This window comes from Equus quagga, chromosome 3, assembly GCF_021613505.1.
Source record: "Equus quagga isolate Etosha38 chromosome 3, UCLA_HA_Equagga_1.0, whole genome shotgun sequence".
NCBI classification, from domain to species: domain Eukaryota; kingdom Metazoa; phylum Chordata; class Mammalia; order Perissodactyla; family Equidae; genus Equus; species Equus quagga.
In genome coordinates, this window is record NC_060269.1 from 9,211,833 (window position 1) to 9,238,886 (window position 27,054).

The following is a 27,054-nucleotide window of genomic DNA, read 5'->3' on the forward strand; positions in this document are numbered from 1 at the left end:
TCATTATTGAAAAGTTAGCATTGAAGACAAAAAGTGGCCTTTTTTCCTCCGGGGTATTTTATGGTCTACTGCTATGAGTGATCTGAAAGGCCCCACTCATTTAGAAATTTTAATGAATCTACACAAAACTTAAAACAACAAAACACCATTTCTTAATTTCTTTTTTCCCTCACAAGTCTATTGTGAAGTAAAAATAAATAATTTAAGTTTATGCTATAGGCACCCTTCTCTCTGGTTTTGAACAAGAGATGTGGATAAGGCAGGAGCAATTTTTGGTAGCTTTTTCATCAAGCACATTAATGTTAGCCAATGTTTCTCATTCTCTTTAGCCTTTGTTAGTCTATTGTCTAAAGTGTTGCGTCTATTTAGTGACATGCTCAAGGAACTGAATGGCAGCAAAAATGTGTGATTTATTAAAAGAGTCAAAAATATTTTTGCTACTGCCATGTAAATGTAGTATCTTGTAATTAACATATCTTGGTTGACTACACTTATCACTCAACTAACACCCTCTATACAAACATACACACGCATGCACACATGTGGCATACATGTTCATGGATTTAGCACACATATACATATATATGCACACATAAACACACTCATATTGCATACACACGTGCTCATGGATTAAGCATCTACACATAAGCCCTCTACACACACGCACGTACAATCACACTGCATACATAAGTGTGCAGGAATTAAGAAATGACAATGCTTTACCATAAAAAAGTTTCTTTCTAATTAACGTTTCATCTAACTAATGTGTTTCATCTAACATGATGAAACATAAAGAAACAGTCTTGCAATGTGTTTCTCTCTTGATTTTTAGACATATTACAACAGAAAATGAACTCTATCCAGAGAGAATTCAGAGAAATTCTACAAATAAAATCCTTTTGATTAACTGTTTTTGAAATATTAACATGAAGCTATCAATATGTCATTTGAATCATTTTTATAAATGTTGTAAGAACAACTGCGCTTTTTACTAATAATTGCACCGCCAGCCAAGGTCACATCAAGGAATAGCGAGAAATGTCAGGATGGAATAAAAAAGGAAATTTAAACACTTTTGATTTCTTTCAGTATAAATTGCTCATTTAGTCTGAAAATCTTTTTCCATAATTGCTTCAATTGCAGCTAGATAAGTATTTCAAGATGTTCATTCCAAATTTGTGGGCTGATGCTGTCCACGATCACAGAATTTTAGAATTGGAATTGATCAACGGATTGTCTAGTCCAGCGCCTTTGGTTGGCAGATGAGCTGATGTAAATTAATTATCTAAATACTTTGTAGTTTAGAAAATGAAAAAGGGAATCATTACCATTTCAGGGGAGGAAACCGAGGTATGAAGACATTAAATGAGTTGCCAACTGTATTAGAACTTGTAACTAGCAGTCAGGAGTAAAACGTAGCCTGCCAATATCTCATTTAGTGCTTTTCACTGTCCTATCCCATCCTGATACTGGTGATGGTTGTGAAGTGTCATCTGGATATGGAAAAGTAATAATTCAATAAGAAAGAAATATATTTCCTGGTTGTCTGGACAACACACATATTGTCACCCTATGTTTACAGTTAAAAGTGGGGTTTTGAATGTCACTGCTTGAAGAGCCCTGAGAAGTTTTATTTTTTAATTTTTCATTTTTTTTTCTGTTTTGGTGAGGAAGATTGACCCTAAGCTAACACCTGTTACCAATCCTCTTCTTTTTGCTTTAGGAAGATTGAACCTGAGCCAATCTTCTTCTATTTTGTACGAGGGTCGCTGCCACAGTATGGCTTTCGTGAGTGGTGTAGGTCCACACCTGGGATCCGAATGTGAGAAGCCTGGGCCCCTGGAGTAGAGGGTGCTCAGCTTAACTACTACACCACCAGGCCAGCACCCCTGAGAAGTTTCATTGACGTGAACACCAGAAGGAAAAAGACAATGTCATTTCAGTATGTGTGTTTAATGGGCTTCATTTCAATTGTAATACTTTGATTATGCAACATATAATAAGCTTTTATTTTCCAAAATTTATTTATAGACTTCAGTGTAGCTTCTAGCCACACTTTATAAACAAATGTAATTGTTCTGAATGGGTTCTAAATAGCTTTCAACATTTCATTACAAAGCAATTACATCTGAGTCTTTCCCAGGGCTCTCGGCATGGCTTTTAAAAAAGAAATTACACAAACAGGTGAAATCAACCATTATGAAATATAACCTACATGCCAAAAAGCAAGCCTTCAGAGTGGGAGTGAGGTGAGGGAGGTTTAAGCCAATGATAAACGCAGTCTATTTTCAGGGTAACTGCACAGAAAGAAGTCAGTATGCTGACTCAAGGTAAGTTTATTTTTTGAAAAGGGAATATTTACTTAATTTTACAATGCTGTGAAGTAGTAAAAAATTTATTAGATATCCCCTAAAAATAAAGTGAAGATCAACCTTTTGTAAATCTATATTTAAAAAAAAATCTGACTTTTGTAAAGCAAGACCTAACTGCTTCCTTGTCTGCATTTAGAGAGGTCATAATTGTTGATGAACACATATGGAGTGCTTACTGTATGCCAGGCACTGCTCTAAGCATGTTATACGTATCCTCAAAACAATCCTATGACGTATTGGTTACTCTAATGATTCAATTCATTCATCCACTTATTCATCCCTGCAACAAATGCCTTTCGAGAGGGTAATTATAATGCGCCAGGAATACGATGGAGAAAACACTATTTTTCCTTTTCATAAATGCAAGAATAAGCCTTCCATAAAACAGCAGATGGTAACTTTCTGACAATGGCCTACTTTTTGAAATACATTTTATGTCACATCATGACCCAATACATATACACACACATGTGGGAAAGAAAATAACACAAAGCAATATGCACTCAATAATGTGATATACTCTGATATTTTCTGTTCTATTCTATTTCTATTGGATTCAACCCAATAAATTGATTTTACAATCCACTAATAGATCACAACTCTTGGTTTGAAAAATACTGCAATCAAACGTGCTCACCAGTGCAAATTCTTTGTTGAGAATCATCTGCTCCACCAAAGATGACTCATTATGGAAGAGGTGGGGCTGCATGTGGCTCCACATGTGAGGGAACCACCAGAACTCATCCACAGACCGGAGCAAAAGGTCATCTCCTTCATCTTCCTCTTCAGTTCCTGTAAAACATACAGTTAAAAATGGCTTAAGTGAAAATTTTGTATTAGCTTAAAGGTTATGTTTGTCAGATTTTTGTTATACTTCTTATTACTGATACATAAATCCAATTTTGTGTTGCTTTAATAAAAAAAAATAGCCTAGACCATAGTTGAAATCACATCCGAGGCAGTGGGGTTGGAGAGTGGGATGGGGTGGGGTAGGTGTGCTGGTCTCAAATAGTTGTTCAATTTAGAATTTAGGGGTATTTTATCACTGACATTGTTTCGAAATGCCAGCATATGGCGGTAATAAAAAAATAGAGCTAGTTTTAGATGGTTTATTTTTGTTTGAAAATCAATAATTCTCTCCTTATTGCATGCATAGGGGAAATCTGATCAGAGATAATTATTACTTTTACTCTTAAAAATATTCTTACATATAAATCTATAATTAACCTTAAAATTTAACTAAGTTTAATTTTTTTCTGATTATAAAAATAGTATATGCTTATTGAAGAAATATGGAAAGCACAGACAAGTGATATATAAAGTTCAAAACAGAAACAAAGCAAAACAAACACTATCTTCCAGAACCAACTGGTGCAGACATTTTGAAGTCTTTCCTTAAATCTTTGTCTACTTATTTTTTCAAAAACTGAACTCTTATTGTCTAAATAATTTTTTTGCCTTACGTTTTTAACTTAATGTTATAAACGTAAACATTTCTCACTTTAACACAAATATTTCATAAAATTTAAACAATGAATCTATTAACACAATAAAAACTTGACATGAGAATTTAAAACTAATATTAATTTCTCATCCTCCATTAGGAAAATTTGTTAAGAATAGAAAAAACCATTTGTCACGCCACAAGTGAGAAAAAAAAGAAAAACAACAACAACAATTTACTTCTAAGGAAACTTACTATGTCGCAGCCATCCTAGAATATTTTCACTGTACAAAATCATAGTTTTTATATAATTTTACAATATTCAGTCCAATTTAAAAGTGTCCTGAATCAATAATATAAGAACTGATTACTATTTGGTCTCTAGATACTTGACTAAATAAGTAAAGTAAAATAAATCTTGGCTTATAGTGTGAGGTGTATTTATTTCGCTTATTTTTTCAAGAGAGAGTATGTTTTATAGATGGCTGCTTGATTTTATATTCTTTACTTAAATTAACCAAATAAATATTAAAGGTCTTTTTTTTAAGAGTCTTCTCCAAATACTCTACTTGTGTGTCCTATGGTAAAGATTCCATTGATCACGCAGTAGTGCCATGAAATATTTAAAGCATGGATTTGGTGTTAATTGATACCTGGATTAGAGTCCCTACTTCTGCCATTTACTTGATTATGTGATCTTGGACAAGTTGACTTCTCTAAGACTCAGTTTCCTAATGTGAAACGGGGGATATAAATACCCATCTCCTAGTCTCTTTGTGAAGAATCAATGAGATCAATTTATTAAAGCACTTAATATTGCGACTTGCAGATCATAAGCATTTCATAAATATTAGGACCACTTTCTTCTTAAAAATAATATCTATTGGTTTATAACTGTGGTGTTCTAAATTTACATATTTTCACACATTCCTAAAAATATTGCCTGCCTAGATTATTAATTTCTAAAGTCAGGGACTGGATCCCTCTCACTTGCAGTGTCTCACACCACTTCCCCAGAGCAGCAAATAAGTGATTAATTTAATTCAGTCTGTATTAATATAAAGTCAGTGAACTTTAGAAGCTTCATATGTCTGCTGGCGTGCATGCCAACTTTTGTTTGTATTTACATATGTGCATTATTCCCGGAACACAGACCATAAACCATAGTCCTCAAAAGGTGTGAGGACCACCAAGTTTAATCAGAGTTTTGGCACTGTTACTACCATAACAGGTGATGCTACACAAAGAGTAAAGAAACAGAACTTTTAAAAATGACAAAGTCCTATGAATAAGATGAGCAGACAAAATTCTTAATTTTTGTTAATTTTAACTAAAATTGTTAGTACTACAGACTTATACTTCACCGACTTTGTTAATATATTAAGAATATCACATACTGAAATCCAAATGAAGGGAAGTTTATTACTTCCTCAGATGGAGTTCAAGCATGAAGTGTTGATGCTGTAGACCAAGTGTTTCTCCTGGCCGTAATTCAGCCAACTGAGGCATAGATTAGAAAGAGTTACTTTATGTCACATGCAGTGAATGAATTGATAGTCCGTTCCCCATTCTGTGTGCTTTGAATACAGAATGTTTGAGAAATGCTTCCATTCACTTTAAACTCCCCTGATTGTTATTGGAAGTGGCAGGAAGCACATAATGCATACTTGACCAGGAAGGAGGTCAATTATTCAATTTTAAGAAAATTTTGCAGACTATTGATACAAACAGGTACATGACTAATCATAAAATCTTAGTAATTCTTATACCAGAGAGTGTGTTAATTTATAAACACTCCTCACAAGGCTGAGAGGGATATTTAAAACTTTTTTTTCACTTCATGGATTAATTTCCCGTCAGCCTTTCTCTATTTTATGCAGGTCATATAATTCAAAGCCACATAAGGCAAGCTCGTGACACTAGAAATAGCTTAATGAAAAATATCATACCAAGTCATGCTGAGGGACCAAAGCAGAATTTCAAACGTTTTCAAATCTGACTAAACGAAAATAATACATTTTTGACTCACCGTAAACATTTATTCTCCTATACGTAATTTATGCTTAAATTATATTGAGAATATAATTTGTAGCTCACATGCGACCACAGACCCTTAAAATGTCTGTGTTCAAATTGAGCTTTTCACTTCTAACTTGATCTACATTCAAATCTATATCATTATTAAGTAAAAATACGGCTTTTCTGTTCTCATTTAAAAGTTATGTCCTTTTACTTTTCCTGATTCCCAGAGAAGAGAAAGTCTTTTAATTTAGAAGTAAAATATTTTAGAGTTCATTTCTGTGTTGCCACTTTTGGAGGCTCTATTTCATGAGATGACAGTATGTTTCTAAAAGTACTTTATGATAAGAATAATTTTAGCAAGATCTGGCTATAGGGTAATTCCTCTACGGCACAGTTCTAACATTAAAATAAGATATATTAAATTCCAATGTCTGCATTAGCACTTTTGTACAAATGTCTGCCTTATATTTGCTCACTATGTATGAAATATTGTAATTCTTAAGTGGTAAGAAGATGTTTCTAATTTTCTTTATACACTGAACCTGGCACAGTTCCACATAGGTAGGTATAGAATAAACTAATTTTAAATATTATACTAAACAAAAGGAAATGTTTGGTGATGGAAATTGACTAAAAGCTACCTATAGTTCTAAAATTAGAAAATAGAGCCATGCGAATTGTTCACTGTTTACTTTTTTGACAATATTTGATTCTTATACAAAAATACTTTTAAAAGTGATGATGCACACTTACATAGCCCTTAGCACATGCTATGCACTGTTCTATATGAGAGTATTATTATTACTCTCATTTTGGAGATGTGGAAACCGAGGCACGAAAGATTAAGTAACCTGTTTATGTTCACGTAGCTAGTGCAATATCAGAGCCTGGGTTCAAACAATGCGGTCTGTTTCCAGTGTCTAGTCTTTGAACCAATACTTTAGCCAGAAAAGCAAAACGAAACACAAAACAAACAAAAGAGAATGAATGTAATACTTTTTATTTTTAATTTCATATTTGAAAGTTAATAGATTTATATAAAGCTGTATTTTTTTGTAAAATGAAGTCTCATGGAAAAGACCAATATTTATCCAATTTGCAAATATTATCCATGAGGTAATTGATCAAGGCATATTTAATTGATCTTGAATTACAAAGAATGGCAATAATTCTCACCAGAAATCATATCCTACACAAAGATTTGCAGCCCTTCACTCCTAGAAGGCATCTTAACGTTGCAACGTCTCCAGTTTTCAGTTGAACTTTCATTGTGCAATTCCAATCCAGCTCTAAATATTTCCAGACTAAAATAGCCTACTCCTAACTCTATACTTTATTTTTTTTTTCCTTTTAATCAGCAGCATGTCTTTCCTCTTTCAATTTGGCACCTGTGAGTGACTGACTTAGAGAAGGCTCAGTGACACGCCCTTTTTGGGTGAGATTTTTAGCATGAAGGGCAGAGAATGAACAGGAAAGAATACTTGGAAAATACAAATAAGTGAAGCAGCCTAAGAAAGGCAGAATCTATCATTATTACACTGGGCATGTGTGATTAAATGTCTTCAAAACAATGAGGGTCATCAATCAGCATCCTTATGCATTGGGAAATCAGATCATCCTGGAAGAGAACTGAGACAGTCACTGTGACAAGGCCATCTTCTCATGGTTACACATCACAGCCAAAGTGTAAAGAAAGCACTTCCCTGATGTGCGGTGGTTTTTCTATACAGTTAAACCTCTCCATAGGAATGTGACTCCATAGGGAAGAGACATGCCCTCTGGAGAGTGGGCAAGAACGTTTAACGTTGCTCTTGGAAGAGACCTTGATATCCCTGAGTGAATTAATAAGTACTCAATATAATATGATTGCACCCTGGAAAGACATTATGGATGCATCTTAATGATTCTACAGATAAAGTAACAAATCAATTGAAGTTTCATATTTATGTGAAAGAAATTAAACTTTTAGGACTTAGGAATTTATATACATATTACTTAATCTCTTAAGTGCACTATCACCACAGCACAACAGAATAGAGGGTTTCTTCTGTTATTTTTGTTAGGTTAGTACCAACAGAAAGAGGCAATAAGGTCCATTTAAGAGATAAAATTAAAATGTCTTTTTGGGGGTTATCTTACTCCAACAATTATCCCTGTGATGTTATCTACTGTGTTGTTCGTTTTCCAGTGGATGTGTACACGTTCAGGATTTTAAAAAGAAAATGGGAAGTGTTATAACCTGCTATCATCATTAACTTGGCAAATGTCTGGCAAGTTTAATAGGTCTGAATAGGAAAAATAAGTCAAAGCTGAGGCAGTTATCCAGATGTATTTCAGCCAAAAGAATGGCTTTACTTACACTATACAGCTATTTAAGACAAAATAGTATTGTTTGCGTGTGAACCCCAAATAATCCTATATTTTTTTCCCTGCATGAGTAGATACAGCCTTTAGAGTTATCTGCTTTATGACTTCACAGTCAGGGCTTCTTAGGCCTGAATTCATTTCTGGAGGGGGCTTTTGAAGATTTACAAAACCACGTCTATTTTCAAAATTGCAAGCTGGAATTGCTTTGGTTGTGCAGATATGATGACCCAAATCTCTTTCTGCAAAATGTCCTTTTAAAATATGCAGTCATTGGATTTATCAACTATTCTAAATACTAATTTTCCTTCTATTACTTTAAAAAGATTTACATGTCTCAAAGCAGGAGGGAAAAAGTATTAAAGAAAAGCCAGTAAGACATTGTTGCTTCAGTATTCTAATAAACCATGCTGAGCTTCTTAGGGTAAACATTAAAAAGCCTCTTTGGGCAAATGAACTACATTTATAATAATTAAAGACTACCTTTGCACAGGATATTTTTAATGAGCCAATAAACTGAATGCATGCATAAAGCATACTTTGAAATGTTTTCTCTAAGATACTATGAAATAACAACAGTGCAAAGTCCTAACCACAGCATTTGGGCTTCACCACAGATGCAGAAATAAGAGCAGACAGTAGCTATTGCCCAAATACAGGCTCCAACATACCATTTTGCACTATTTTTTGTCATTATTATAAGACAATCACTTTTATGCTCATAATTTTCTTTATACTAGTGCCAGACATTATAATGCTCATCTTCAGAAAAAAAGAGTCAAATTCTGGAGCTGAAGATGGGTAAAGAGGTGAGAAATATCAGAACATAGAGTCACGCGTGCACACTGATGACACTTTGAGAATTTGTTGAGAGGCAGAGACTAAACAGAAGGGCAGCTGTAGCTGCATGGAGATGGGAAGAAAGACAGGCCCGATGGTGATGGTTCTAATGCATGTTGGGCCAAATTATTGCAATAGTTTTAGGAAAAAATTTTGCAAGGGAAGGTAAATTAAGCAAGATGACCCTTAAATTCTATTAAATTTCTTTGAGGCTATAAAATTCCTGTCTCATCACCAGGAAATATCCAAAGGAAAATAATATGTACAAAAATGTCTGTCACCTCGACTATCCCACAATTTTAAAACATTGTCCTTTAGTGTTCTTATTATAGCGTCACTGTCATCATCATCAGCATCACTATACTTTTTACTTAGACTACGCTGAGTGACAGGATGTATAGTCATACTTAGGAGAATGGTCACAGTTTCTTTTTCTGAGTTGAAAAAGTCTATTCTCTTCGTCTTTTGCCCTTGATTCTAAAGTATTTGCCAAGGTAAACAAGCTCATTGATCTTTGGATCTGGCTACTCAGATAAAGCACCCAAGTTGTTCCCATAATCAGTCTGGATATTCTATTTCTCCTACTTATGAAACATTTAAAATCCTCTCTCCTATTTATATGTCGCTCCCTGAGAATACAAAGCTCCTTCTTACCTGTGTGGTAAAACTTCCCTGAAAATCCAAGGTTGAAGGTAAAATTTGCAACCTGAGTGCGCAGTAAATTTTGAGTCTCTAGTAATGCCTGAAATAAATAAGAAATTAACATGATTTTAGAAAAATAAATATGAAGCTTTGGGATGCCTCTTTTTCAAATGTGTATGCATGAGTGAAACAAAATAATATCTTTAGTTGCTTTTGGGTTTTTGATGAATACTGTTATGTGCTACCCATATTTCAGGTATTGTAATTGCAATTGTTATTATTTTTATTGACGATTACCAAATCATGAAGCAGTTAAGTCGTAAGCACATTATAAATTGCTGAGAGACAATTCTCTAACCACACAGCACTGAAATCATTTTTCATTTCTGTGTGAGACATTTCTTGAATTTCAGATTATTATACTTCTTTTCCTTGGGGAAAATTTTTCAGAATCATTGGATGTAGACAAGTCCTGGATTTGTTGGTAAGGAATGGGAAGATAACTTTTGTTTGAGTTGCAATTTAGTATTTTATTTAACTGTGCTATCTCTCGTATCATTTTTTAAGCTTTACTTATTGAGTTTAAAGCTTAGGTTTTTATTTTACAAATTAAAGAGCAATGTATATTTTGCAGGGTGTTAATTGCAAATCTTGAGATATGAACGAGATACGGGTAAGTGGGAAAAAGCTAATTCCATAAAGAAATAGTCTCTAAATGTGGCAAAAATTTTCCTAATTTCTCAATTTGGAACTATTCTATGTTAATTTCTTCTTTGTAGACAGGATAAGAACACACTTATAATAATCTTGGAGTCAGACTTAGTCTTGTAAATTTTTCGCCAGTTCTTCCTCTGTTCTTATTACTATGTCAACATATGTAGCATAATTCAGAACTCTCATATCTTTGGTCCTTTTTAGTTTGTTTATTGATTCAGAATGCTTTTTTTATGTTTTAATGAATTTTTAAAGAGGACTTATTTTGTTTTGATGGAAATGAGAAACTCATTTCAAATTAGAGATATTAATTAAGACTGATTTTTGGTTACTGCCACTCTGTCAAGGTGAATAAAGAGTCAGAGTTTTAGACAACATCTTTTGAGCATTACTCATGGTGGCTAAGCATTTTCAGAAATTTTGTGAACCTGACTATTCATTCTCCCAGAATTAAGAGGGCTCTCCTGAAAATTAGTTTAATTAAAGAAAAAAAGAGAAAAAATTTACCAAAGAACTAAAAGGTTTATGAGCTACATAGCTAGTGATTATCTAAGGTCACAGTTAAATAGGGTGTAATCCTGGCCAATTTTGTTTAAATAATATCAATAAAATAGAAAAAGGGAAAAAATAGATTTATTAGTTTGACTCAGTTATATAAAATATATTTTTAAAAAGTTCTCAAAAAGAGCAAACTAAATATTAAAAAGAGGGTGGAATTAAAAATAAAGTCTATTGAACTGGTTGAGCTTATTGGTAAATACTGCGAAATGTAGCCTTAAAATGAAAACATCATGCACCATTTTCTCTTCGTGAGTTCCTTTTTCTTGTTTCCTCGTTCTATGCAATGCACAATCCCTGAGCCTCCGTATCTTGAAAGAGTGTTTTAAAAAATTTCTCCCTTCCCTTGTTCTCCTCAACACTCCAACCCCATGCACTCAATTTTCTACCTCAGTTCTTGAAGTCATTATTCTGCATTTATTTATCCACCATCCATTCTTAAATTCAGTAAATATTTATTGTAGACGGATAGAGTGTTGGGTTTAACATGCGTAGCCCCTGTAACTTTGGACCTTATTGCCTAGAGAGGGAGAGAGATGTTAAATAGACAGCCACACAAATGTATAATTACAACTTGTGATAACTGCTACAAAAGAAATCCAGAGCATGTTGTGATAGATGTAATAAGAGACTTTAATTTAGACACACATTTGATGTTATCTTAGGGCCAATCTACTAAAGATCAGACAATCTACTTTTCCCCCAATCAACTTGCCACCACTATAGGCAGGCCCTCGTTGTACTTTACTTGGGCTTTTAAAGCACCGTAGTCAGCTGCTGATGGTGTTCCCACCTTACGTTTCCAGCTTCCTCTACTCTACCTTCCACTCTGCAGTGGGGCTAACATCCCTAAGGCCGTAAACGCACTTCACCCTTGGGGTCAGTGAGGCCATTCACTTCATGACTCAGCTTTCCTGCTCATTTCACTTCTCTAATCCTTTTCCTTATCTGTGAAATGGGATAATACTTGACACACGTTTCACACTATTATTGTGAGGATTACATTGCACAAGGCGTACGAAGTGCCTAGCTAAGTGCCTGGTACATAGTAAGAGCTCAATAAATGCTATTAACAAGCACTCTGTATGGCATTCTCTCCCCTTCAATTAGGTATCATTGGTGCCTCCACATTTCTGATTAAGTTACGTCCACTGCAATTTCCCCCACATCACCCAGTCCTCTGAACTATGCCCCAGCTGCTACAATTCTCTCCATCTTTTCTCACTCCGTTCTCTTTGCCTGGAAAGCCTCCAGCTGCTTTGATTCCCAGTCCCCAATGACACCCATTCTTTAAAGCTCTGCCCAAATGCTGCTTTTACATATGAAGCCTGCCCTGATGCCTCAAAGCTTTTCCTTTTCTCATCTCCCAAAGTAAGTTCCTAAATTATTTTTCTTAAGACTTGCATCATTTTCCACTTTGCTACATCACTGTGTATCTTATTTCTCCTTCTAGGTTATAAACCTCTGCAGGTTGATCAAACCTTACTCACTTTTACATATCCCATATTGCAAAATATGTTTTCGGAAATGTGGAAGGCATTCAAAATATGATAAAAAAATATATGAAGGCACAGCAACATATTGAATTAGTTTCATTTATTTTTATTAGTAACAGTTTTCTAAGGGTAAAATGATAAACATTTTCATGGATCATACCGTTAAAAGATATCAGAATGATATAGATATGATCCTACACTGTATCAGGACATTTATACCATGGCGATCTTATAATCTTATAATATTATAATAGATCTCCTAGTAAGGCAAACTCACAGAGGCGAGGGCAGGTGGATTTTCTTCCACTCGTGCTAATTAGCTATATAAAGAATTTGACAAAACTTTCCATGTTGAAAGAAGCAGAATTGTACAGTCATAGCCTCCCAACGTGTAATCTTGATTAATGTGGGAGTAAGAATGACAATTTCTAGAAGTAAAAGCAAAACAAATGGATAAAAAAAGCAAATTCTAAAAGGTTCCAAGCCTTCCTGCTTCACTGTAAGAAAATGTTCTTTGGTTTCAAAATTCAAGGAAAGGAAGTTTCCATGTCTTTCAATGATAAAGGAAGAGAGCCACTAATAATAATGAATATACACAAAATAGATCTAATTTTTAAAAATAAAAACCAGAAATAAGTTTAAAGGAGAAAAATGTTAACCCATAAAATTTAAAGAAAAAATGTAGAAAAAATTAGAGAGTTGACATACAGGAAAAATGTAAAATGTCAGAAGAAGTATGAGACAAGAAAATATAAATTTATGAATAAATGAAATATAATGAAACAAAAAGACCCTTATTTTGGAAAAATGTATTAATGGACTAGAAATAATATGTCTCAATTTGAGATAAAAATCAAATAGTCATGCAGCTGTATATGTACTATTTTTATCTGAATATTTTGAAGGGAAATTTGACTAACTTTGGAAAATATATAAAATACAATGAATTTAGTGTTTGGATAATAAAACAGTTATTTTCATTAGCAGTATATAAGTCATAAAAATATATAAATGGCTTTGAACTTTTCTCTTGCATTGTTTATGAAAAGCTTACTAAGTAATATGACTGAATATTAAAAAGAATAAATATAACTTATTTAAGAAAAAGCAATAATTTGTTATTTTAATAAACATTACTTGCCTTCACGTAATGTTCTCAAAATGAATTCTTTAGTATTTAATAAAGCAAGTCCAACTTTGCCCTACTGCAAAATGTTAAAGAGAGCAATGGTTTTCAAACTTTCCTGGACATAAAGTTTTCTAGAGGAGACTGCAAAAATCATCAGTTCTGGGGGCCCACTTGAAGAGTTATTGATTTAGTGTGTCTGTGATGAGGCCCCGGCATGTGTATATCATCACAGGCCCCAGGTGGTTCTAAAAAAAGGTCAAGCAATTGTTTCCAAGTTTCATAAGAAATGAATCACCAGAATACTTTCCCAGGCTCCTTCTCTGGGGATTCTGAAATGGAGTACAGGATGGAGCCTAGGAATCTGTGTTTCAACAGTGATTCTTATAGCTTCAAGCTGCAGATTATAACCATCAAAGAACTTTGATAAATGTTGAGTTAGTGTATTATTTATATTAATTTCAAGGTATGTTGCATATATCTTAAACCATTCTGATATTCAGATTGCTTACTTTCGGGCTAATCCTTTCCCTCATAATAAGGCATGCCATATACCTACTTTGGTATAGGCTTATAAAAATTTCAAATCAAGTATCTATGGGCGATAGGTTTTGTTTGTTTGTTTTGTACAGTCTTTCCTTATATTCAAGAACTCAATAAAAATAGTACCTTGTTTATCCTTACAAGATCTTGGTGTGGGAATCAGAAGAGGTTACTTCTATAATTATTTTCCAGGTGGAAAAATTTGTTTCATGGAAAGTGTAAATGGCCCACCCAGATAAAATAAAGAGAGGGAAAAATTGAGCATGTTTGCCTTAACACTTGGTCCAACCTTAATAACCTCAGGTCCTGCTACAGTCAGTCTGTGTGGCCACCCAGGATGAAAAGGAATCAGGATTCTGTGAACTTTTGTTACAAGACTATTTGTCAATGTACAAATGAAGATGAATAGGGCTGACCCTGGGTGAAATGATGAAGCTTTTGAAGTCTGCCTTTGATAATTTCTGTCTCCCTTGTTGCTCATCCCTTTCCCCTTAGAAGTAATCCCCATTCCTTCAGAAACTTACTCTTTTCTTCTTTTTTAAAAATAAACTCTCACTGCTACTTAATGAGGAAATTGTCTGATGTTATTTATAAATTGACAAAAATGTTATACCAACAAGCTAAGTCTTCTAAGAAATTTCACATTGAACAGTTTAGCTATGATTGAGGAATGGATGAGTTAATTAAGGAAGAATGAATGAATGCTTCTGATAATGGTATTGAAAAGATGTGGGGGTCTTTTGTGGGGAGAAAGATTTGGGGATCCTTCTGCTGAAATCAATTTGAAGAACAACTTGCTGAGTAGAAAAACATGGTGGTGTCTCGGAGCAATTATCCTCTGCTCTGTCTGCCCATCACTTAAGTGTTCCACTCCCATTTCTCATCGCTCCCCTAAGTCTCTAGGAAACTAGGAATCTGGAACTCATTCTCTGGGCTTCCTTCCTCCTTATGCCATTATTCACTCATTAACCCATTCAATCAACATCGATTGAACGCCACTGTTTTAGTCATTTTTCTAGACACTAAGAACACAGAGGAGAATGGTAATAATAATACCTAATATAACTGAGCCTTTACCCTGTGTTAGGTATTCTGAGAAGCACTTTACTTGAATTATCTCTTTAAGTCTCCCCATGATCCCTTTATTCACCTTATTTTGCAAATGGAGAGAATAAGGCACAGGGAAGGTAAGTAAGCTATACAAGGTTAGGGAATGAGAAAGTATCTGACAGACAAAACTGATAAGTTTGTTGTTCTTAGGGAGCTTACATTCTCTTTAGGCACACGGATGATGCACAGGGCAAATCAGTAAAACAATTACTTATTTGCAAATTGTTAGTGGTGCAAAAATAATTGTAGTATATGCTGTTGTTGAAACTGACACAGCGTACCTATAGTTCAACAGGATAGGCAATGAGGTCTATGAAGATCTCTCTGAGAAAGTGGCAATTTAGTTAAGGCATAAAAAATGAGAGGCCAGCCATGCCCAAAACGGGGCACCGGGGTAGTGAGCTCCAGGCAAAGGGGCCAGTGAGAACAAGGCTCAGTGTCAGCAAGATCCTGGGCATCTTAATACACCACACTCCATTTCATCTCACATACGATATGATTTACATTTTATATTGATTTCTCTGGCTACTTGCTGAGAAGAAACTGTAGGAAAATTAGACTGAAAACACAGATATCATTTAGGAGGTGTTTGCAGTGGTTCCAGTGGGAGTAAATAAAGGCCTGGCTTCTATTGGTGGTACTGGGAATGGAAAAAGTAAATAGTTTAATTGTTGATGGACTGATGTGGGAAGAGAAGTAGAGTGTGATTTCATTAATGATTCAGATTTCTGACATTCAAGGAAGTGAGGGAAGAGTTAGGAAAAGTTTTGAGGAAAAAAATCAATACTTCCACTGCTATGCTAAACATTTCTTCTCCACAACAGGATGACTGTGCTGTTGAAACCTCTGCATCACCCGTAACAGAAAAGACAGAGCGTAAAGTTCTACGGCATCAGTGCTTTCAAACCTTTGTTACCCACGATTGGAGGGTAAACTTCAGGAACCAAGTGCAAAAGGCGTGTACATATGAGTAAAAGAGTGGTCTTATAGGGCAAGGAGTGCTTTTTGAATACTGGGGGGTTACGCATTGATACTTATTAAAGATGCTGGCAAAGAGAAGAGGAAAATGGAGCATTGGTTTGGTCTTGTAAAATAATATTAACTTGTGTCACATATGTGAAGAGTGCATTTTCTGCTTGATTATCAAAGAACACAATGAAGGTTATATAAATCATTAAATTTTAAGTGCATTTACAGAGCTGTAAATCTTATTTGAGTGTAGCAGCAAAACATTCCATGTGTCTTTGATTCCCTTCCCAGTGGGTGTGGGTGAATTTGTCGTGCCCTAAACTTTGTTACTGGAGAGTGTCCCAGACATCTCTCTGTCCACAGAATTCTAAGCCACTGACTTCAGTCCATTCTGACAGTATGTGAGATGGGCTACTGCTCCCGCTTTTTGATTAGCACTCTGGTTCTCTCCCTGGGATCAGAAATTTTCCTTAAGCAGGGCGGAATACCACGCAGTTCCTATTAGCCCCAATTTCTCTTCAACTGTATTCTCCGTTTCAGTCCATGTGAGTCATCTCAAACTTTGAGTGTGTCCTATTCTCTGTACCTCTGTTTCCATGTGCTACCTAATTGACTGGAATTTTGAATGAAATAAATAAATTTGAATCAAATATGACCTCAAATGAGCCTTCAGATAGTACTACTTGAACCACTGGCAATTCCTTTACAAGTTATTTCTTCTAAGCCTGGTCTTCAAATATCACTTAATTTACTCTTCCTGTAAGCTTTGCTTCCAAGTCTCCATCATTGCCTACAAGATTTTTTGACTTGTAAAAAGATACACCTATACTGTACCCTCAGAGTGTTGGTTTGTATAGCCTGATTATTTCCTTAAAATCATTTTATCAAGGAATGACAAAAGTGAATGTGTTATTTTCTCTAGGCCAAAGTGTTTAAGTGAGTGACAAAGTAATAGTCACATAGAACTGCCTTCCATTAGGACTCCTTTGTGGATGTGGAATGAAGCTAGTCATTCTAAGCCCAGTGACTAAAGAGGCATCAGAAATAATCCCTTACTGGGCTAGGATGAGAGAAAAGTAGTTTATAACTCAAAATATTTCCAGAGATTCTCAGTAAGGATCTGCACTGAATTGGGCCCGAATTCTCTTTGCATTAGGTTGGAACTTTAAAATGTAACCTGAATCATCCAACATAGTGTTGACGCCGGTGTTGCAGAGCTGATTCGATAGAAATGCTTTGTGCTGTGTGGAAGCTCTAAAGCAGACACAGAATCATGACTGTCAGGGCTGGCTCGGGGTCCGTGGACTGTGGGAGCCTGGCTTGCCTTCAATACTGAGTCATCATGGACGATTTTTACCGTAGAAGAAGAGATAACCAGCGAAACAGAGTTCCTGATCACACAAGAGTGTTTTCCAAACTGTGATCCATGTGAAATTTAATAATTCTGTGAAAAAATCATTCCACGTAGAAAATGTATGTGAGACATTCTATATTATACCCCTCTTGGGAGGTTCTTAATTCACATTAACATGCTGAAGTCTGTAGTAGGAAAAATTGGGGGTCTCATTTACCTTAGCTTTTTTCTCAAACTATTAGGTAACAACACACACTCCTACTTGCCCAAGTTTGAGATGCAGTTTTAGGAGAAAACATTAAGTGGGTAGCTAATCCCTGGGAGGTTGAGCTGTTTCCTGGAGTCATGCTATCCTTGATTAAATATAGTTTCCTATTTAGATGGTAAGTATTTAGGATTTTAATTTCAATTTTTATCTCTATAGTCATTTCATCCAAGATTAAAAAGAAAAAATACTTCACTTTCTTGTCAATTCCCATCATTCCTGTCCCACAAGGGATACGTGAGTGAGAGTATTTGGGGGTGTCTGCAGGTCTTTATCCACTTTCCTTAGGTAAGATAAGTCTCTTCCCCTCTTCTGTGTGATTTCAGTTACAATCTCTCTTTATCCCAAATACAAATGAATTTCAGGTTAAAGGCCATATGACCTTTCCAGTGCTCAAACTTTCCCTTTTATTAGACATTTCATTTAGACGATACTTGAAAATTACCATCCATACATTTTAACTTTACTACTATCTTTCTGTTAATAATTTAAAAGAAATCAAAGCTTTGCTTTACTTTTATTTGCTACATTAATAGAGTGCATCCTGTCAAACTGCAGTTTCCATCAGGGCAGAGTAAGCAATAGTAATTAGGAAAAGCAGATAACAGTGGAAATAGTTGTGTGCAGTAATGACTCGCTTGACTGACGTGCCACAAGTGACTTGAATGAAGATAAGTTATTGCCTTGGTTGCTTTTGCTATATTGCATAACGCATGTAGCATGGGGGCATGTTGATAAACGTATATTTCAGGTCCCACAAGGGATCTGTCTGTTTTCTGAACAAGAATGGTATCTATTTTAAAATACATATTTGGGCTAATAGAGGAGTTAACTAGCTACGTCTATTAGCAAATTCACTATTTATTATGAGGATCTGCTCTATCAATGTGGTACATGATAGCTTAATTGTTTAAGATTTTTTAAAAGTAGAACATGTTTTAAAATTAGAACAATGACGTATTTGGGTAAAAGGATAGGAGTGTCAAATTAAAAAATTCAAGAACATCCCCTTGATGACAGAAAACAAACAAAAAAAGGGTTATTTACTGATAATAGAACTGAAAATATAATAGTTATTAGAGAGTTTTACATTTACTCATTATAATAGCATAAATTCAGTATTTAACACATATGAGTTTATTTAACAAGTGAAGTGATAAAAATTGCTTAGCAAATAAACACATCAACCTGTCATGACCAAATAGACTTTAAGTGAATACCAAAGCTTTAGCTCCATATGCCCCTTTAAAAGTTACATATATAAACATTATATATATTATATACTTATATATGCCCTATGTGAAACATTTCTGTGTTTCATTTTCATGTTATTTTGTCATGTCTGAATAAATCTGGATTAGTTAAAAATTTCATGATCAACTTAAACTTTGGAAATTTTTTCGTATGAGACATAGTTGAGCATTTTGCAGACATACATTCAGATACATATATCTTTAAATGTATATCACAAAAATATTTCCAAAGGCTAAATATCAAATCATGAGTCAACTTACATACATGTAAGTCATGAAGGCTTACTTATCATTTAAGCTCAAATGTAATAGACTCTTCTCATTACACTGCCAGCAGGGTAAAGATACATCTATTTTTAGGTTTTGTTATAAATATGAAATACGTCGTTATCTGTATAGAACAATGATTTGGTTATAGAAAATCATAATCAAAATATATTACAATTAATGGTATAGATGTTTTAAGGTGTTTTGTTTTGTTTTTTTTTTTTGTACTGGGTAGACAAACCATCTTCCAGGAAGTCTCTCCCTCTGACAAAAACTTGAGTTTCAAAACTAAAAATCTCCTGTGAGATCTTGTTGTCACCTCCACAAGCTCGATCCTATTTAAAGCCTAATTACAATTCACATTCATAACAAAACAGGCTTGACATCATCTGATAAACACCTACTAGTCTACCAACTCTGCTTTCCTGTGGCAGGGAAACTAGTGAGACAGCCATGAAGGAGAATGACAAAACAAAAATGTATTAACGTAACATTTTCCAGTACAGTCCTCATTTCCCAACAAAAGAGGCAGCATTCAAAATATTTTCTATGTAAATTGTAACCTTTAGGGTTCTGTGACTGACATCTACCACTCACCTTATACTTTTTATAAAGGAAATTTTGCTTTAGTTTTAAGAAAGATTCTCAAATAAGTAAAATATGTTACTGTACTTACTATTCAAGAAATATTTGAATAGCTAATATATTCCAGCTGTTCTATGTACTGGAGATTCAGCTTTGAACAAAACAAAGTGCCTTCTTTAAGAGCTTATATTCCAGAAAGTGAGACAGACAATAAACAAATAACTTAATATTATGTTGCAAAAAAATGAGTGTACTGGGAATTCCTTGGAGAGTTTTGAGCAGAAGTAGCATGTTCATCACATGTTAAATCTTTGGTCAATGTATGAAGAATTGAGCAGGTGGGGGGAGGACACATATGGAAGAGGGAAACATTTAGAAAAGAGAAACAAGTAGCCTAATTGAGAAACGAGTGTCTTGGAGTTGGTGGTAATGTAGCAGGAAATTGGTCCGATTTGGGATACAGTGTGAAGCTATTAAGGACTTTAGATATCAAATGATGAATTGAATGCAGATTGTGAGAGACTAGATGTGGTGTGTGATGACTCTTGGAGTTGTTCACAGATTTTGTGTATCAGATGAATGTTGTTTGGAAGTAGTTCTTCAAAATCCCCGGAGTATCATTTAGTGAGTTGGCGTCATCTATATAAAGCAGGTGTTCCTAATCTATTACATTTTTTGGCCCAAACAATATATTTTTCTTTCTGTGTTTTCATGAGAGCTCAAGAAGCATGGAATGAAAGCAAGCTTTTTCAAACATTTTGGAGAAAAACATTACAGAATGAGTTATCAAGTAAAAATACCGCTCTAAAGATTTTTTGTTTAAGTATATTACATACAAGCTAAATGCAGAGGAAATATATTGAAACAATTGTCTAACCTTATTTAAAGAATCTGAAACAATGGAGAATGAAAAGCATATCATTACCAATCTTTTAATGTAAATATTGTGGTAAAGATATCAAGAATTTATAGTTTCATTCCATTCACTGAACAATTGAAATAAAACTCCTAATTATTATTTTACTATGGCTCATTTAGCACTATAAAAAATACTCACAAGTATTAGAATTTGTTGAAACCAAAGTCTTTGTACTTTTGTGAATGAAGTATAGTAGCTCTTTTAAATAAGTTCTTAAGAAATCTCTTTCCCAGAAGATATTTAATCAACTATACAGACATTTCATTTTATTATCCTGACTCTTCAGTTTGACATTGCAAATATCTCTCACCTTGGGCCATGAATGAGATAAAGTCTCTTTAAAAATCTTACTCTCTCATTCCACTTGAATCTCCAGAATTACCTTTAGAGATTTTGAGTCGTCTTTATTCTTCCTAATTGCTGCATCTATTAAGCAGATATTTTTCTACAATATCCTTGTTAATTACTAACATATTCCACATTTACATAATACACTTTTTGGGGCAATTTCTGTGGTAACATTCCATGGCTAATAGGAAGCAATTTGCTTTCCTTTAGTAAGCACATTAAAACTTCATGCCCTAGACATCGTTGACGGTAAACATTTGATTCTGCTCAAATTTAATGCACCAAGGCATTTGGCTGTGCCATATTAGGTTTATTTATGTGCTGTGTTCTGCATTGTTAGCTGCTAATGAGACTTCAACTCTTATTGCTCTAAGGCCTGAACACTAACCTCATTTTAATGAGTTCATTATTTGCTGTCTTCTGAAAGGAAGACAACAAATTTTCCTTTTAATTAAAGGTCAAAACACCTCTGGTGAAGGAAAGGGAAGGGGTTATCAAACCCAGGAGCAGCTGAGAGATAGCTCTTTCAGATTTCTAAACTAAGAAGAGTTAGTGTAGACTGGGGTAGGCGGTGGTTCTCGAGAATACAGACAGTCAATCAATCTCAGGAGACCAAGGTGCATCTAAATTGAAGACAAATGAGAACAGTGCAGCATGATAGCTAATGTGCCTAAGACTTGGGGAAAAATGAAAGTCAGCCAAAGTAATTAAAGAGGCTTTACTCCTAACCAAAAGGGCCACGTGGATCAATACGGCTGCAGGAGCAAGATTCTTCTTTTGCATGACGAATGAGTTACAGGGTTGAGAGAACACATGCCATATTAATTGAGCCAAGAAAAATTAATCTAAAATACTTTATCATAGAATGTGAAGCAAAGGCAAATCAATATTTTGTGGGGACTATTTTTAATAATGTAAAGGATGTGCGGACCTATCACGAGGTATAAGAATATTTCTATTCAGATGAAACTAGCTGCTAAACTGTGAAATCCCTGGCAATGTCAGCAATTATCTGCATTTGCAGGCAATGTATATCTCTAACCACAGGGGAAAGGTGAATTAAATAATACAGAGTCCTGTCGTAGACAGTATCAACAACTTGCTACTTACGTAAATTTTAATACAAATGAAACCAAGACATTTAAGCATAACAATTAAATGGAGCATTTGCACTTAACAAATAGCGTGGTTACATTAAAACCCAAAACATTTTCATTTTGCTCTGACGACATGCACATTCCAGACATGAGTTATTTTAATCTAGTACATTGTTTTCTAACTAAGATATAAATTTTTAATAATATATTAATATATTTTATTTAAGCATATGTCTTCCATAACTTTATATTTATGTATGAAATCTACTACGTATTCTTTTATGTTTCTAAGCATTGTTCCTGGCTTAAAGCATATGATCAATAAATATTTTTTTAATAAGCTTTCTATTTTAGAATATTTTTAGATTTACAGGAAAATAGCAAAGATAGCGCAGAGAGTTTCCATAGACCAACACCCAATGCATCTTCTATTAAGTGGTACATTTGTCACAATTAATGAACCAATATTGGGACATTATTTTTAACTAAAGTCCATACTTTATTCATATTTTTCTCAGTTTTCCCCTAATGTCATTTTATGTTCCAGGATCGCATCAGGATACCACATTACATTTAATTGTATGTTTCCTTAGGCTGCTCTTAGCTGTGAGATTCACACTTTTTGTTTTTTAAGAGTAGTTTTAGGTTTACAGAAAACGTAAGCAGAAAGTAGAGAGTTCCAATATATTCCCTCTTCCCCATATCCCCACACACATTCCCCATTTGTCACAAATGATGGATAAATATTGATACATTGTTATTAACTAAAGTCCACAGCTTACATTAGAGTTCCCTCCTTGTGTTGTAAATTCTCCGGGTTTTGACAAATGTCCAATATCATGTATCCACCATTACAGTTCCATGTAGAGAAGTTTCATTGTCTTAAAAATTTCCTGTACTTCCCTCCCCCTCCTCCTGGCAACCACTGATCTTACTGTCTCCATAGTTTTGCCCTTTCTAAGATGTCGTTTAGTTGGACTTATACAGTAGGTAGCCTTCTGGATTGGCTTCTCTCACTTAGTGATATGCATTTAAGATTCCTCCACATCTTTTTGTGGCTTGATAGCTTATTTGTTTTTATTGCTGAGTAATATTCCATTGTCAGGATGTACCATAGCTTGTTTATCTACTGATCTATTGAAGGAAATGTTGGCTACTTACAAGTTTTGACAATTATGAATTGTAGGTTTTTGGGCTGCCATAAGTTTTCAACTCATTTGAGTAAATACCAAGGAGTGCGATTGCTGGATGGTATGGAAGAGTATGTTTAGTTTTGCAAGAAACTGCCAAACTGTCTTTAAAGTGAATGTACTATTTTGCATTCCCATGAGCAATGAATGAGAGTTCCTCTTGCTTCACATCCTCCCCAGCATTTTGTGTTGTCGGTGTTTCTGCTTTGGCCATTCTAGTAGGTGTAGAGCAGATCTCATTGCTTTAATTTGCGATTCCCTAATGACATACAATGTTGAGCATCTTTTCATACACTCTTTGCCCTCTGTTTACTTCTTTGGTGAGATATCTGCCCAGATCTTTTGCCTACTTTTCAGTTGGGTTGCCTGTTTTCTTATTGTTGAGTTTTTGGAGTTCTCTACATATTTAGATGCAAGTCCTTTATCAGATATGTGCTTTCCAAATATTTTCTCTCAATCTGGCTTGTTTTTCATTCTCTTAACAGTGTCTTTTGCAGAGCAGAAGTTTTGAATTTCTATGAAATCTCACTTACCAATTTTTTCTTTCACGGATCAAGCTTGGAATAAAATTTATTTGGTGAATAGATTCAATACAAAAAGCCAGATCAGTTTTTATCAAGCATCTTTTATGAATAAACCACTGTGGTATGTGCCAGAGTAAAATGAGGTGGGAATGAGACAATATAGGAAACATTCTTTGTCTTTAAGGAGCTTAAAAAAAACTGTATTGTTGGGGCTGGCCTGGTGGCATAGTGGTTAAGTTCACATACTCCACTTCGGCAGCCCGGGGTTCACAGGTTTGGATCCCGGGTGTGGACAAACACACCACTCACCAAGCCATGCTGGGTGGCGTCCCACATGCAAAATAGAGGAAGACTGGCACAGATGTTAGCTCAGGGCCACTCTTCCTCAAGTTAAAAGAGGAAGATTGGTAACAGATGTTAGCTCAGGGTGAATCTTCCTCGCCAAAACACAAAATAAAATAAAGTCTTTGAAAAAAAAGCTGTATTGTTATTGATCATGAAGAAGTTACTTTATATATTTCTTTAAACATCATTTTATGTTTTGTCTAAATGTGTCTAAATGAAATCAAAGGTGGTCAATTGTGTGCACTTGGAAGTTATTCAGTAGATCTTAATGTAGATTAGCTTGAAAGCCAAAAATATCCGGGTAAGAGAGACAATAAAGGGGTTGGCCCTGTGGCCGAGTGGTTAAGTTCGCACGCCCTGCTGCAGGTGGCCCGGTCTTTCATCAGTTCGAATCCTGGGCACGGACATGGCACTGCTCATGGAACCACGATGAGGCAGCATCCCACATGCCACAACTAGAAGGACCCACAACTAAGAATATACAACTATGTACCGGGGCACTTTGGGGAGAAAAAGGAAAAAAAAATCTTTAAAAAAAAAAAGAGACAATAAAATTGGTTTTAATTTCCCTTTAACAATCTCCTTGCTTGGCTTTTGCCAAATATGCAGAGAGGAAAATTAAGATTTGGAAAATAAGATAAAAAAATGAGGACTTATTATATCAAAAGACTTTTTAAAAAGTTGAGAAAATAGATTAGACTATACCATGACAATGTCGGTTAACCATTTTATAATTTTCAAAAGGCTGTCATATATTATTTCACTTTATCTTCAGAATAATTCTAGGTATTGTTATCTCTATTTCACAGATGAGGTTAACAATTCATCTAGAAAGTAGTATGGCTCTACCAGTCTCTAAAATCTAAATCTTATGATTCCCAATCTATTATTCCTCAAAGCTCCTATGGGATCTTAGCTACTGTGCTATGGGTGGCATCATCTACTTGCTGACGGTCAGCTGAACTGTGGTTGTTTTAGATGAGCTGTGTATATTTTACTGAAAGAAAATAGCCACTTCAGGTCCAGAATTTAATCTTCCGAAGGAAATAGTTAAAACTCACATAAATGAAATAGTATTCAAATAACGTTATATTTTATAATTCATTTTCATACTGAACTATACATAGTAAGTGCTTGAGATTTCAAATACAGTGATGAGATGAAGACTGAAAAATCCACACTTTTTGTGATTTTAGCTGAGGCTCTTTTGAACAGTCTTTCTTTTATTCTTGTGTGGATGCTAGGATGCAGAGGTGTTTTGAACACAGGCGTTTCATCTGGGTGTGTACCACTAACTGAACTGGACCCAGTTTGAAAAGTTTAGGACTCTTTTGACAATAGCCTGAATTAGTAATGCATTTCTTCATGATTTTTTCTTATTTGATAGAAATAGGATAGGCAACAACTTACTCAGGTGTTTGCCCTCCAACCTTAAAATGATTGTTTCTGCTTCTAAAAAGACTACTTTTGTATGTGGGGGTGAGTACGTGGAGGAAGGAGACGTAGAAAGTAGCTGTCTCCGCAGGATTTCAGGTTGGCAGATGCCTTCCAGGGGGCACACATTCTGCTGCCTTTCCCATTCGTTTTTGTTGCAGAATTTGTGTGTTCTTTACATCCCTTTTTGACAGAAAAAAAAATTTAAAAGAATTTATAAAATTACATTTGAGCTTCTGTTTTCAAAACCAAGTGACGAAGGCAATTGTCTATACAGATGTTGTATGAATCCTGGAAACCTGTGCATTCATAAAGTGTTTTCTGCTAAGCAGCTCTCTAGTTATTAAAGTTACATCTTTGTCCTCAAAGTGAACCCCTTAAAGACACTGCTCCTCTAATTTTGGTTGCAGTACTTCAATTCAGGATGTAAAAGCAGATTAGCAATTCTGTTTTTATTTGTGATTCATTAAGGGGTCAACTACCTTCCATATCTTCTTTTCTAGGGGCACTTTACTGGCAAATCTTAAGGACATTGTTAAAAGTATAGTCCTGCATCTATTCCATTTTTGAAAGTCATATTTGACCCTGCTATTTGGTTCAGAGATTGATGCTAAATGGTTAGGATACATTTGTATAAGTCTCAAAAAGAATGTGCTGGCCTTCTTGATATAATGTTCTACTTGTTAAAAATAATATTCTTACTTCCATTCAATAAAACTTGTATTGATGGAGTACTCAGTATACAGTTGAAGCTGCTCCATGATGTTAGCAGGAACCAAAATAAATAAAAGTAATTGTCGCTACATCTAAAAGCAGTAATTTTCTGTTGAACAAACAAAACAAAATAAAGATGCATAAAAGGCTGCCTGAAAAGAAGGATATAATAGAAGCAACCAGATGCAAATGCTTAGTGAATCCAAATTAAGGCAAAGAGTAGTATGGTACAATGTTGATCAGAGGAGTTTTCATTAAGTAAATGAGTTTTAAACAGATCTTTGAGGAAACTGTAATATTTGGCCTAGTGCAAAAAAGGGAAAAAATTCTGGGAAAGGTGAGAGAGTATGCAAGGGTGAAGGGTGAGTTCTTCTTCTATTTTTTTTGGCTTGAGGAAGAGTGGCCCTGAGCTAACATCTCTGCCCATCTTCCTCTCCTTTAAATGTGGGATGCCGCCACAGCATGGCTTGATGAGCAGTGAGTAGATCCATGTCTAGGATCTTAACTCATGAACTCAAGGACACTGAAAAGGAGCATGCAGAATTAACCACTACAGCCC

At 34.8% G+C, this 27,054-nt stretch overlaps 1 protein-coding gene across 1 annotated transcript in view; it reads right to left on the reverse strand.

Annotated features, from left to right (window-relative positions):
• NDST4 (N-deacetylase and N-sulfotransferase 4) overlaps positions 1-27,054 on the reverse strand; it is a 223,467-nt gene that overhangs the window by 110,841 nt on the left and 85,572 nt on the right. Inside the window, exons 2-3 of the mRNA XM_046657247.1 lie at positions 9,697-9,784; positions 3,010-3,164 (exon numbers count right to left, since the gene is read on the reverse strand). Of these exons, the coding sequence (XP_046513203.1) occupies positions 3,010-3,164; positions 9,697-9,784 (243 nt within the window). The remainder of the gene's footprint in view (positions 1-3,009; positions 3,165-9,696; positions 9,785-27,054) is intronic.